General features: G+C 50.1%; 1 protein-coding gene across 3 annotated transcripts in view; it reads right to left on the minus strand.

The window, feature by feature from the left end:
- The window catches only part of NECTIN2 (nectin cell adhesion molecule 2), a 95,018-nt gene that overhangs the window by 26,213 nt on the left and 54,564 nt on the right, over positions 1-14,241 (minus strand). For 2 of the 3 annotated variants that reach the window (XM_053397839.1, XM_053397837.1), the window contains exon 5: positions 11,727-11,875. In XM_053397839.1, the coding sequence (XP_053253814.1) occupies positions 11,727-11,875 (149 nt within the window). Of the gene's footprint in view, positions 1-8,865; positions 10,562-11,726; positions 11,876-14,241 lie in introns of those variants that run through there. The other variant, XM_053397838.1, reaches the window with a different exon arrangement.

Here is a 14,241-nt window from a genome sequence, read left to right on the forward strand (position 1 = left end):
ATTGGGCGCCAACTCCCACCAGCCCCAGCCAGTGTGACCAATGGCCAACGCTGATGGGAATTGAAGTCACTGTCTAGATCAGGCACAGGGGGACCATTGGCCATACAGATGTTCCCAAACTACAAGTGGCCAATTGGCCAAAGATGCTGTTCAGCAACATCTGGAGGGCCAAAGGAACCCCCCACATGGTTTGGACTCTAAAGGACCAGAAGCTGTGCCCATGGGCAATTCATAGTACTGCAAGGTGACTGTTTTATCTGCAGCTGCCGATTTGCATAGATCAGCCTTCGCCAAGCTGGTGCCCTCCGTACCATTTGGACTACAACTCCAATGGGAGTGCTGGTCCAAAACAAGTATAGAGATACGTGCCCCAAGCTGGCTGCTTTCAGAACGTGATCAAAGGAAACTCCAGCATCCTATGGAAGTTTATCAACCGTTTCCCCGCGATCCTAAACAAGCGTCCCTGGGTCTTCCTTTGAAATGCAGATCTGGAGGAGAGCAATGGGTATAATCTAGAGCAGTGGCTTCCAACTGGTGGTTCGCAGACCTCAGGAGTTTCACATAGCCCACCCAGGGGGTCCGTGGCTCCGTTCACATAACAAAAACTACCATAGATATATAAAAATCTATGTGGGGGGCCCATGGTTTGGCTTTTGAAAAACAGAGGGTCTGCGGTACTTAGCTAATTGGAAACCAATGACCTCTAGAGCATTTCTCAAGTTCAACATGGAGTGATGGTTAGGTCCCATAGGACCGGCTATCACCCCCGATATCAACTCAGCCGTAGACATCTGAAAGCAGCCCTGTACCGGGAAGTTTTTAATGTATGATGATCTGTTGTGTTTTTGCATATTTTGTTGGAAACTGCTCAGAGTGGCTGGGGCAACCCAGTCAGATGGGCCCCAAAAATAAATTATTAGTACAGTGGTACCTCGGGTTAAGAACTTAATTTGTTCTGGAGGTCCGTTCTTAACCTGAAACTGTTTTTAACCTGAAGCACCACTTTAGCTAATGGGGCCTCCCGCTGCTGCCGCACGATTTCTGTTCTCATCCTGAAGCAAAGTTCTTAACCCGAGGTACTATTTCTGGGTTTGCGGAGTCTGTAACCTGAAGCGTCTGTAACCCAAGGTATCACTGTACTGTATTCCCAAAATCCTTCTCATCATCTAGAGCAGTGCTTCCTAAATTTGGGTCTCCAGCTGTTTTTAGACTACAATTCCCATCATCCCTGACCACTGGTGCTGCCAGCCAGGGATGATGGGAGTTGAAGTCCAGAAACAGCTGGAGACCCAAGTTTGGGAAATCCTGATCTAGAGGTTCCTCACCAGCAGGGCAAGGAAATCTGAAAGCCAGCGCCTGAGACGGCTTAAACCTCTCAAATTCATAAACAGGGCCTTGCTGACAGCACACACCCGTTCCGAGACTCGAATTACGCTATTTCTTTCATTTTTTAAAGGTCTTTGGGGGTTTCGTGTGCCCAGCAGGAGCCACACCCCAAAGCAGCTAGGGATCAGGAGCCATCTCCAAGTGGCCTTCCTTTGACCTTTCTCCACAGAGTCCGACACTTGAGCACTTTTTATTGCCTAAGCAAAAACAGCTGCCGCCTCCTTCTTTCCCAGGCTGCAGCCTGGGTGGTGAAGAACCGGGAGAATCCGTCACGGGCTTCGGCGGCAGGCCCTGTTGGCGTGGAAGGACTTAGCCCGATATTCACGCCAGGCTTTATGTGGATCAGGCCCCACGGCGATCCGAAAGTGGGTTGGGACAACCAGTGGGCGAGAGATGAAAGCTGAAACCTAGAGAAGGGCCTTGCCAGCGGGCAAGAGATTAAAACATAATCTGGAGAAGACTTTGGCCACACTTTTGGCAGCTACCTCAGCGCTGCTACCAGCACTTGGGAAACATGAATACGTTCTGTTTGCTAACATTCAAGCCGTATTTCGCAGCTTGCTTTGAAACAGCTGTTTGAGGGTGGTTCTGAACAAGTGCAAATTACCGTATTTTTTGCACCATAACACTCACTTTTTTCCTCCTAGAAAGTAAGGGGAAATGTCTGTGCGTGTTATGGAGCGAATGCCTGCGAGTGGCGGGGGGGATCTGCTGCAGTCGTGAGCAGAGGATCCATGGTTCCCCTTCCTTCCCTCCTCTGTGGTTACAAAGCATGGATCCACATAGATCCTCAGGATTTTTGCATTGGGCTACTCCAAACTCACTGTCAGATCACATGTCTGTGGCCACAGCATGAACCACAAAAATCATATATCCACTATTTCGTTTAGAATATTTTTTTTCTTGTTTTCCTCCTCTAAAAACTACGTGCGTGTTATGGTCTGGTGCGTGTTATAGAGCGAAAAATACGGTAATAATATTATTACTGCATGTGGAGTAACTGCTAGGGACCCCCTTTCCCACGCAATGTGGGCTAACCAAAAAGATTACACGGCAGAGAACCTATAGTACTTCAGACAATGTGGCCACCGTTTAGGGGTAATGGGAGTTGGGAATCCACCAACCTCTGGAGGGCCGGAGGTTGCTCACCCCTAAACTAGCACCTCCCATTCGAACCCCAACATTTCATTTCTATCGCACATTAAGCATTTGCCCTTAAGTGCTTCAACGAGCCTTTATGGTGGCTCCAGCAATGTGTTACAGACAAGGCCAAGAAGACAGTTTGCACCTTTGCAAAAGCCTGTGAACGTGTGGCGAAACTCATCTGTTTGAAACCAAGGGCTCATAGCTCGCGCTCATAACCACCGTGCAAGCCGCTTGCAGATGAAGCGCTGGGCTTGCAGGTGAGCGAAAATGAGGCCGCTGGCAGGTGTCCAACAGCCATGCTCCGCTGAAGGGTGAAAGAAAGATTTATAGGAAAGTGACAGGGAAGCAAAATTTCAGAACCCTTCCCCAGCCTCTCCTTTTTCTAAGTGTCAGGGCTCTGCCTGGGTATGTCAATCATACACATCCTGGTGTTACAAGATTGGCAGAACCACGCCGGGGTGGGGAATCCTAGGCAACTGAGTCAAATGCGGCCTTCTAGTCTTCTCTATGTGGCCCTCAAGATTCCCCCCAGGAAACATCCCTCCCTGGCTGTGATTCACACACCCCTTGAGCGTTTCTGCTTGGCAAACAGATTTTTAAAAAACTAAATCACTGACATCCCTCACAAATACAGTGGTACCTCGGGTTAAGTACTTAATTCGTTCCAGAGGTCCATACTTAACCTGAAACTGTTCTTAACCTGAAGCACCACTTTAGCTAATGGAGCCTCCTGCTGCCGCCGTGCCACAGGAGCACAATTTCTGTTCTCATCCTGAAGCAAAGTTCTTAACCTGAAGCACTATTTCTGGGTTAGCGGAGTCTGTAACCTGAAGCGTACGTAACCTGAAGCGTATGTAACCTGAGGTACCACTGTATCAGATTGAGAACGAAGTATGCTATATGAGCATTTAGGCAAAGTAAGAAATTTTGCACCTATCAGGATGCATAAATTAAAAGCCCAGTGCTTTGATTTCTTTTTTAAATGCAGAGCGGCAAACAGCCCTACTGCTTTTGAACAAGGTACCTAGAGAGAGATCAGAGTGACAAGTTCAAGGAGGTGGCTTGGAGGGAAAGAAAGATGCCAGAATCTAGGAAGTGCAAGTATTTGGGCTGTCAAACCTACCAGAAGTTCAGGGGCCCAACTTGCTAAAAGCCACTATTCCCCACTGTGCTATACAGTGGTACCTCAGGTTACATATGCTTCAGGTTACATACGCTTCAGGTTACAGACTCCGCTAACCTTGAAATAGTGCTTCAGGTTAAGAACTTTGCTTCAGGATGAGAACAGAAATTGTGCTCCGGCAGCGCTGTGGCAGTGGGAGGCCCCATTAGCTAAAGTGGTGCTTCAGGTTAAGAACAGTTTCAGGTTAAGTACGGACCTCTGGAACGAATTAAGTACTTAACCCGAGGTACCACTGTATATGAGAGACCTTCCCGTTGGTTCTGGATAGACAAAAGTACTTCAGTCACAACACATAATATGAGATTTTCTGCCAGAATGTGATGTAATGGTACCTTCTACCTCAGATTTTTTTTAAGAATGGGGTTGAGAAAGGGTTAGGCCCCAGGATGGGAACCTATGGCCCTCCAGATGTTTCTTGAGTTCAACTGCCATCAGCCCCAGACAGCAGGACCCAGTTGTCAGGGGTGATGGGAACTGTAGTCCAGCAATATCTAAGTCATAGGTTAGGCCAGTGTTTCCAGCAGATTTTGGACTACGATTCCCATCATCCCTGACCAGTGGTCTTGCTAGCTAGGGATGATGGGAGTTGTGGTCCAAAAAACAGCTGGAGACCCAGGTTTGGGAAACACTCAAGGTAGACCAACCTTTGCCAACCTGGTGCCTTCCAGACTTGGTTGGACTTCAAGTCCCATCAGCCCCCTGCCCAGCACCTACTGGCTGGGGGTTGATGGGAGTTGTAGTCCAACAACCAGGTTCATAAAGGCTAGGTTGGACAACGGCCTGGTTTGCATGACACCCTAAGCCAAACTGAGGCTTATCGAGACTGTGCAGTTCCAGGAGAGCAGCTTCGAACTACTTTATGCTTTTATTTAAGCCAAGGTTCGGCGTGCCATGCCGTGCAAACCAGGCCCGAAATCAGGAAAGACAGGCCTGTCAACACACCACTAGGCCTGCCAGATAAACAGGACCTCTGTGGTTCAGAGGCAGAGGACAAGAGGGGTGTTGGTTGCTTTCATGCCTTGCTTGTGAGCTCTGCCTGGGCGCTAAGGCTGGGTGGGGCTTTAAATCCAATCCGCCAAGGCTCTTCCTTTTGAGCTTAAGACCTCCCTTGCCAAGAGGATTAACCTGGGGTGGAGTTGGGGATGCCATGCACCCCTCAGCCCTGCTTGCATCATAGGTGCTGTGAATGTGCACATGGAGAAGGAAGCAGGGTTAAGCACCCACTCCACAAGGCCATGCCTTGTTCCCGTGCTGTTCTTCCATGCTCTATGTACTTGAGTAGACAACCGCAACAAAATGTTGCAGCAGGGAGCACTCCTGTGAAGGATTTTTGGCTGGCTGGCCATGCCTATTTTCAGGATACTCCATTTTAACACCTTCCTAATTTAACACCCTTATCGAGCTGTGGTTTCAGTGCGTTTCCCTCCACACATCCTTAACATTTTTGTACTTTTGCAAACCTTGGGATGAGGGACGCGGGTGGCGCTGTGGGTTAAACCACAGAGCATCTTGGGCTTGCTGATCAGAAGGTCAGCGGTTCGAATCCCCGCAACGGGGTGAGCTCCCATTGCTCAGTCCCTGCTCCTGCCAACCTAGCAGTTCGAAAGCACGTCAAGTGCAAGTAGATAAATAGATACCACTCCAGTGGGAAGGTAAACGGCGTTTCCGTGTGCTGCTCTGGTTCACCAGAAGTGGCTTAGTCATGCTGGCCATGCCGGCTCCCTCGGCCTATAGAGCAAGATGAGCGCCGTAACCCCAGAGTCAGCCACGACTGGACCTAATGGTCAGGGGTCCCTTAAAAGCTTGGGATTACCCTAGCCTACCGCTACTTTCGCAGAGACCCTGCCGCTGTTATTTAAAGGATCTACACTTGTGAGAATGAGTTTCCTCTTAGTAGAGATGTTGCTTGATGCTGCACCTCATCCTGGACCATTGGCTTGGCCATCCCTGCCTGGCACTGATTGGAGTTGAGAGCCCAATAGCAACAGGAAGGTTTCAGGCCCACCCACCCCACTCATGTCTGAGAACGTACCAAGGAACGTGGAGATGTCGCAAAACTCTCCTCGGCCCATTCAGAGAAAGCTGTTCTCTCTGTTGTTGGGCAGAGGAATCCTTGGAAAGGGTAGATCAGGCCCAACTCTGGCAACAACCTGAAGGAGCGTCTCCATCCCCAATTGTTCTGCCCGGACACTGAGGTCCAGCACCGAGGGCCTTCTGGCGGTTCCCTCACTGCGAGAAGTGAGGTTACAGGGAACCAGGCAGAGGGCCTTCTCGGTGGTGGCATCCGCCGTGTGGAACGCCCTCCCATCAGATGTCAAGGAAATAAACAATTATCTGACTTTTAGAAGACATCTGAAGGCAGCTCTGTTTAGGGAAGTTCTTAATGTTTGGATGTTTTATTGTGTTTTTAATATTTTGTTAGAAGCCGCCCTTAGTGGCTGGGGAAACCCAACCAGATGGGCGGGGTATAAATAATAAATTATTAATTATTAATATTTTAACTATTATTATTATTACAAAAAGAAACCCTGCAACCAGTCCAGGAGAAGATTTACTCCTGCTTTCATCTGACTTCCAACTCATTTTCTCCTTGAAATAAGAGTTAAAGCGACAGTTTGGAAATCTGTGTTGGTCTTTATGGGCATTTTAGCCTCCACTGAAATATTTAACCTGAGAAAAACACACATATCCCCTCCCCCCTTTTTTTAAAAAAGGAATAAATTACTTCAGTGGCGGTGCTTGTATCAAAATGGTCCTTAAACTGAACTCTCTGGGGGGGGGGAACCCCAAGCTGCTTACAAAGATAAAATTTTAGCTCACTTCCCTACAGAACTGGAGAAAAGCATTACATCAATAGGTTGTGTGTGTTTCTTATTCATTGGCACAGCCTCCTGTTCCTCTATTAGCAGCCACAGATGTTAAGCTGGTGAGGCTTTTTTTCTGGCATGAGGATAAAGTGACCGAGAAAAATTCACAGCTCATATTTCAATGCATCAGGCTGCTGTGGGAAAAACATTGGCAGGGTCTTTTTTCGATTTTTTTTTTTTAACACAGAAATCCTGCCCCAGAAGTGAATGCTACCATCGCTGTGGCCTGTATTCAAAGCAGTCTTTTCACTGCCTGCACCTGCAGTCACAGATGCCTGTATACAGTGCAAGGCACCCTAAACTGCCCTCTGTTTCTCCAAAACAGCACCTGGGCCATACCTGCTGTTCCTGCTTTGAAGGAAACCCGATCTCCCTCCTGGGGCAGACAGGTGGTCATGGAGACGTGCAAAAAAAGGCGACAGATCAGACCGGTTCTAAACAGCAGGCGCCTGCTGCTAAGGAACACTCTCGCCCAGTCCAAAACAATGGGGAGGTATTTTGGAGGCTGGTTTTAACAGTGCAATAAGAGCGAGGAGGTGCAAAACCCATACACATTAACCAAACTAAACTATTTTTTTTATTTATCGCACCGTAACGTACCTTTCCTAGCTGAAGGAGCATAAAGGTAAAGGTAAAGCGCTCCCTGCTGCAACATTTTGTTGCGGTTGTCTAAAAAGGTAAAGTCGTGGCTGACTCTGGGGTTGCAGCGCTCATCTCACTTTACTGGCCAAGGGAGCCGGCATACAGCTTCCGGGTCATGTGTCCAGCATGACTAAGCCACTTCTGGCGAACCACAGCAGCACACGGAAACGCCGTTTACCTTCCCGCCGGAGCCGTACCTATTTATCTACTTTCACTTCGACGTGCTTTCGAACTGCTAGGTGGGCAGGAGCAGGGACCGAGCAACGGGAGCTCACCCCGTCGCGGGGATTCGAACCGCCGACCTCCTGATCGGCAAGCTCTAGGCTCTGTGGTTTAACCACAGCGCCAGCTGTTTACAAAAGAGCAACAAGCAGAGCTACTGATGCACTTCTCTTTTCACCTCAGAGCCGTGAGGTCTAGGCAGTGAGATTTTTTGACCGAATTCAGAGAGGAAGAGGGGGAAAGTGTCGATTAATGGGAGGCCGAAACAGGCCACCAATGCCGGCAACTTTGCAAACCATATTGACATTCAACATTATTAATGAGTATTATTATTGATAATAACAACAGGCAGGCAGACACACCGCCAGGACCTATTCCAGTCAGACTGTGCCATCCCATAGGGCCAACAGACACCATTAAGCCCTGTGATAAAGAAGAGGGGCTGGGAGACAGGGTTACTTGGGTGAGAGAACTCAGAAACTGGAAACCGTCTTGGTGAACCGGCAGTATATAAATCCAGTAAATAGGAAAACATATATATATATTCATCTGCAGGAACCATTTAGAGCAGGGACACCCCTCCCTCCAACCTAGACTACAACTCCCATCATTCCTGACCAAAGGCCATGCTCGCAAGGGATGATGGGAGTTGGAGTCTGACAGCATCCAGAGAGGCTAGGGACCTGAACCACTTTTTATGGCTGTATTTGGGAAGTTGCTCACAGTACGACAAGCAGTTAGTGCCTCCCACTCTGCTCTTCCTTTGAAAATACAGTGGTACCTCAGGTTAAGTACTTAATTCGTTCCGGAGGTCCGTTCTTAACCTGAAACTGTTCTTAACCTGAAGCACCACTTTAGCTAATGGGGCCTCCTGCTGCTGCCGCACCGCCACCATACAATTTCTGTTCTTATCCTGAAGCAAAGTTCTTAACCTGAAGCACTATTTCTGGGTTAGCGAAGTGTGTATGTAACCTGAGGTACCACTGTATATCAGGAAGTACCTTTTGCCTCTGTAGAAATGATTTTTAAAAAAAATCACAATAGACAGCACTTCACAATAAGGAAGAATCCAGAATTTTGATGCCCCTCCAGGACTGGGGTGGAGAAGGCCAACATTGCTCTTTCTTCTGCGGATCAAATTCGGCTACGCAAAACTTCCTGTCCCCAACGTGCACTTCCTCTCCTACTCAGAGGAGACAGCCCAGTCACTCAGCTGGAGCCTCTAGGACATTTCGTTTGCAATTAATTTTATACCAAGCAAGGTGGCTTTAAATATTCATGCGGCTGCGAGAAGGCGAGGGATTCGGTGTCACCGTGGCAAGGATCCCTTCTGCTTCAGCAACTTAAGGGGTTCCTCCCGCCATCAACCCCCAAACCTCCCCTTGTCAGACAAACCCCAAAACAGGAAGGCAAGGAGAGTTCGGTTTTGATACATCTTTTAATTACACTCAAATGCGGAGACAGAGCCCACCGGGGACACAAAAAAAGCCAAACCAAAAGTACGAAAATAAATCTGTGCCTTTTTCACAAAGGCGGGGGGGTATTTACAGACATTTGTGGGTATGTATGAAGGAGGGGGAAACCTGCTGGTCCTCGTTAAGGCACAGCATGGGGGTAGTGCAGAAGAGAGAGGAAGAGGGACCCATCTCCTGACCCTCCAAACAAGTCCACAGGAACCCCCCCACCCCACCGAAAACAACGCACACAATGATGGTGAACGATCCAGGGGAGTTTATGGGGAGGGGGCGTGGGGCAGGCTGAACCGGGGGACGGACAGACCCCCGGCAAACAGATAAGCAAGTCTTTTGGAATAAAGCAAGGCCCAGGGGCTGGCAGTGCGAGTGGTGCTGTGCCCCCTCTTCTCCTTCCCCCAACCCTGGCCTTGTTCCCTGATGAAAGAAGGGGGGGCGATCCGAAGAGCAGGCAGGCCCTGTTTACCTGTTGAGACAGGCAGGGTGGAGGTTGTGCAGAGAAGGGCAAGGAAGAGACAGGACTTTTAGACAGGAGCCTGGTCTTTTCCTCCCAAGCACCAGGCTGGGGGGTAGGATTCAGCACCAGCCAAGACCACCCGGTTAAGAGCACCAAAAAGATACCAGAGAGCGCCATTGGGGGAGAAAGAGAGAGATTAAAGATTGCCAGATTGGGGGGTGTCACGCAAGGCATGCTGTGCCCAAAGGTCCTTTTCGCCAGCGGCAGGAGAAGCTAGGTGTGTTTGTTTCCTGAGCTGCCCCACGCCCAGTTTTTACAGTCAGCTCTGCAACTCCTCTAACACGTACTACAAAAAAAGCAAGAAGTCGAATCCTCTTAAGGCAGCAGCACGCAAAATGTCTCCTGGTGGTCGAAGAAGAGGGACATCTTCAGGGTAAAGAGTGTCCCGTCCCCATCCCTCCCCTTGTTAAAAAAGAAAGCAAAAATAAGTTTCCCCTTTTCAGCAGCCCCCCAACTTCATGGGGTTCCGACAAATCTCCCCCTGGGATGTCTCTTGCGGCTGCCTCACCTCTCGAAGTCGAGGGAGGCTTTGCTGCCCCACCAGCAGAGTCTGGCCACGCAGGGCCCATAAATTAAAAAAACAAAACAAAACTTCGTAGAGTCTCTCTTAAGCGTGTCTTTTGCGAAGGCCAAAGTTCTCTTCCCGGCATCTAGGAATGCCACCAAGGCCGGGCTCACACGTATACAGCTGTCTTGGATATGATGGAGCCGTCGTGCTGGGACTCCATGTCGTCGAAGTCGTAGCCGTGGTGGGGAGAGCTGAGCCGCAACATGGGGCCCAACTGGTCGTACTGCTCCTCGTCGCCCTCCAGGCGGTGGGAGGGGTAGCCGTAGGGCGGGAGGCGCTCCTCGCATTCATCTTCCTCCTCGTACTCGTCCTCCGGCCCCCTCCCCGGGGCGGCTTTGAGGGGCCGGTCGAGTTCGGTGAAGTCGCGGGCTGGGGGAGGAGCTGTCCCGTTGCCAAAGACCCGGGTCTTGGGGTCGTAAGAGCCTTTGGTGCCCCGGTGGCGGTGGCGACGCACAGCAAAGAAGACTATGGCTCCCAGGAGAGCCAGGGCTAGGATCCCCCCCACGATGGACCCGGCCAAAGCTCCAGCGCTGCTGCTCTGCCTCTTCGCCGGCTGGTCTGAGTAAAAAAAGGAAGACGAGGGGTGTCACTCAGAGAAAAGTGCATCACTAGGCTTTGCCAGCGCTGGGGAAGGGGCAGAGCTGCAGGTGGAGCCGTGGAAGAGCACACGGGCAGGGTCTCGGGGACCCCCCGCCTCCCCTATCCATCTGGAAGGGTCCTCCTTCAAAGGAGCCCCCTTGCTGTCCGAGGAGAATTGGGACATTAGAGGGTCCAGGGAGTAGCTCTTCCACGCAGGCCTGCCCAAGCATGATGCGGCCTAGCATGTTGCCTCTGTACCTAAAACACACCCAGCCGGAGGAACAGCCTGTGCCACAACTTACACCCACAATACACCCAGCCGAGTAGCCCCTGTGGCGCTCCTTGCTTTCCCGTTTCCACAATGCATTCAGCTTTCGGGACATGCACAGTAAGCCCGCAACTTACACAGGAGTTAACGTTCCGCCTCAAGCCAAAATCGCGTGGGCTCAACCCTGGGTGGGATTGCCAAAGTCGTTTTCCCTGGAATCCTGACTCCTCTTTCCATCCTGTTTTTTGGCTGAATGCACACGGTTTAAATGCACGTAAGTTGCGGGCTTGCTGCATTCCCAAGACGTAAACATGTGTCGAACCATTTACAAATACCAGGAGAAGGACGTCACATGGTGTGGAGGCCCAGATTTGGGACTTCCAGTTCTTGTTCAGCTCCACCCAGCACGGCCATGATAGGAGTTGCAGTCCAACAACATCTCAAACTTCAGCAAATCTGGTGTCCCCTTGTCGCTTGCGCTCCCCTAAATGCATCTCTGGAGGGAGATTCAGGTTCCCCACCCCTAGTCTAAAGATTTCTCCCTGACATGTTAGTATCATGTATACAAGGATTTGGGGGGCGGGGGGGCGGGGAGAGGATAACAGAAGCACTCTAAACATCACATCCTCCGTCTCAAACTGAAAATGGTGCAGCCCAGTAATCTCGTGCAAGTTCTAAAGAGTTTCAGCTCTCAGCCCAGAGAAGGAAGCACATATTATGTACAAACAGCTGGCCCCCAAAGCAGTTTTGTTTTCTTTTTTTAAAAGACAGCAGCAAGATTCCCCATATGTGCAAAACACCAGGCCACCAGATCCAAGTCCTTTCACCCAAAAGCTCCACGCACACTCAAGACCTTCGACACCCCACGATTCTCACCTCGGACAAAGATGACTTGGTCTGTCGAAACCTGTCCCACGCGATTGGTGGCCTGGCATCTAAAAGTGGTGTTCACCGAAGCATCCACGTTGCGCACCAAGAGTATGTCGCCCTGGACCTCCACAGTCTTTGGGAGAGGCCCATTGGCCCTGAATGGGAACAATTGAGAGAGAGAGAGAGAAGACTTAGCTAGGAAACAGAATCTGGGAGACTCCCAACAGTCCCTTGTAAGAACCCATTACACATGGTGTGTCTTTTGCATTGAAGGATGCAAGACACCTGTGCGTTTACAGCAGTATACAAATAAATGATAGCAATAGTGATAATGATAATAAATGTATTCCGCTGCTGTGTGAGCTTTTCTCCACAAGCCACGACAATCAGAAACTTTTCTTTTTTTTTAAAGAAAGAAGAGAATGCTACGAATTTCATACTATACATACCATAGATTCCGGCGTATACGATGACTTTTTAACCTCTTTTCCTGGGGGTCGGCTTATACGCCGGGTATGGCTGCAGTGGGCGGCAGGCTCCGCTCTGCGCCGGGAGGAAGCTGCCCGGTGAAGCTGCCCAGCGATGCTAAGCTGGCTTCGCTGGGCGGCTTCCTCCCAGCGCGGAGCCCACTGCCCACTGCTGCTGTGGAAGCTGCCGAAGCTGCCGCTGCAACAGCAATGGGCAGCGCGCTCTGCTCTGCGCCAGGAGGAAGCCACCCAGCAAAGCCGGCTTAGCATCGCTGGGCAGCTTCTTCCTGGCGTGGAGCCCGCTGCCCACTGCCCAAGGAAGCTGCCGAAGCGTATAAGACGACCCCTCCCCAAATTGGCAGCGCCGTGTTATACGCCCAGTCGCCTAATACACCGGAATCTATGGTGTTTCTTAACCTTGGGTCTCCGGCTGTCGTTGGACTACAACTCCCATCAACCCTAGCTAGCAGAACCAGTGGTCTAGGATGATGGGAGTTGTAGTCCAACAACAGTTGGACACCCCAGGCAGAGAAACCAGTCTAGGACAGTCTGAATGCATGGTACAGGGAAGGAGAAAAAGGGCCTACCAATGAAACTTAAAGAGGAAATCATCCCAGAGAAGATAGAGGAGGACCCTGCAGAGCCCCAGATATTGCTGGACTACAACTCCCATCAGCCTTGACCAATGGCTGCACTGCCCTGGGGCTTGTGGGAGTACAAAAATGTTGATAATACCACAGGCTCCTCATCCCTGCTATGAAGGTTTATATCATTTTATATTAGGACTGCATGTAAGCTGAAGACATGGAGTAGCAGCACATGAGCGATTTTTTTCCTGGTGCCACTTTGAGCTTAATTTGGCACTCACTGTTTACAGCATCTTATCAGTACAAAACAGGATACCCTTTTTTCCAATGCATGCCATGCCATGTGTACAGCCCTGGACTACACCAAAACCTAAGCCCCCTCCTCTTTGCAACGCTTCTCTGCTTTTCTCCCCTCGTCCCAAGGTGCTCTACAGAAGGTCATGCAGAACTTGGGAGCCCTGTTTTCCTGGCCCTCCCCTGCCCATAGCCAGAGTCATCTGGGGAGGGTGTTTTTCCTTTGGCGAGCCAGAAGAACCGGCTCAGCCTCATTCTGTGCCGAAAGGGGAAGCTGTCTCCCACAGGCTGGAGGAAGAGGCTTAACACAGCCTACGAGTTCTTTGGAGCAGGCTGTGCAACGTTCAACCCACTGAACTGAATGAAAGCCACCAATCCCACACGTTTTGAAAATGTTTTTGTCTTCTTGCAGCCCGAGGCAGGCAGAAAACCCCTGGTGGTTTTTTCAAATTAATAATAATAGTAAGTTTCCTAGGGGCAGATGGGGCTCATCAACCGGGATGGTAAGCTCATCTAGAAGAAGGAAAACTCTGATCCTAAACCTCCGGCTGAGGAGTAAACCCTACACAAATCTGGAGTGGAGTCCCAAAGATGGTTAGATGGCGCCTTGCATGCCTCTTTCCGGCAATTCTTGCAGCCAAGCCAGTGCCAAACGTATTGCTCTGCCTTCCTTTGGACTTGTCATCTAAGCAGCCCAGGACCTCCAGACACACTGCCCAGGCTTGCACCCCGGGGAGGTCACTTTGGTGCTGCAAATGCAGCAGTGAGACTTCACCCCCGGAGGCGCGCTCCATTGTCTCTCAAGGCCAACGATAGGCTTCCATTCATGGCTGTGTTTTGCTTAGTGGGTCACAAGCTATTCAGGCCTATCATAAAATACCGTGGTACTTTGGTTCTCAAACGCCTTGGTACTCAAACATCATGGAACCCAAACACTGCAAACCCGGAAGTAAGTGTTCCGGTTTGCGAACTTATTTTGGAAACCACATTGTTTATTGCTTTCATTGTATGAATCAATGGTCTCATTAGAGAGTAAAATTCATGTTAAATTGCTGTTTTAGGGGTTGTTTCCAAAAGTCTGGAACGGATTAATCAATTTTGCATTACTTGCTATGGGAAAGCATGCCTTGGTTCTGGAACGCTTTGGTTTTGGAACGGACTTCCGGAACGGAT

This window comes from Podarcis raffonei, chromosome 8, assembly GCF_027172205.1.
Source record: "Podarcis raffonei isolate rPodRaf1 chromosome 8, rPodRaf1.pri, whole genome shotgun sequence".
NCBI lineage: Eukaryota > Metazoa > Chordata > Lepidosauria > Squamata > Lacertidae > Podarcis > Podarcis raffonei.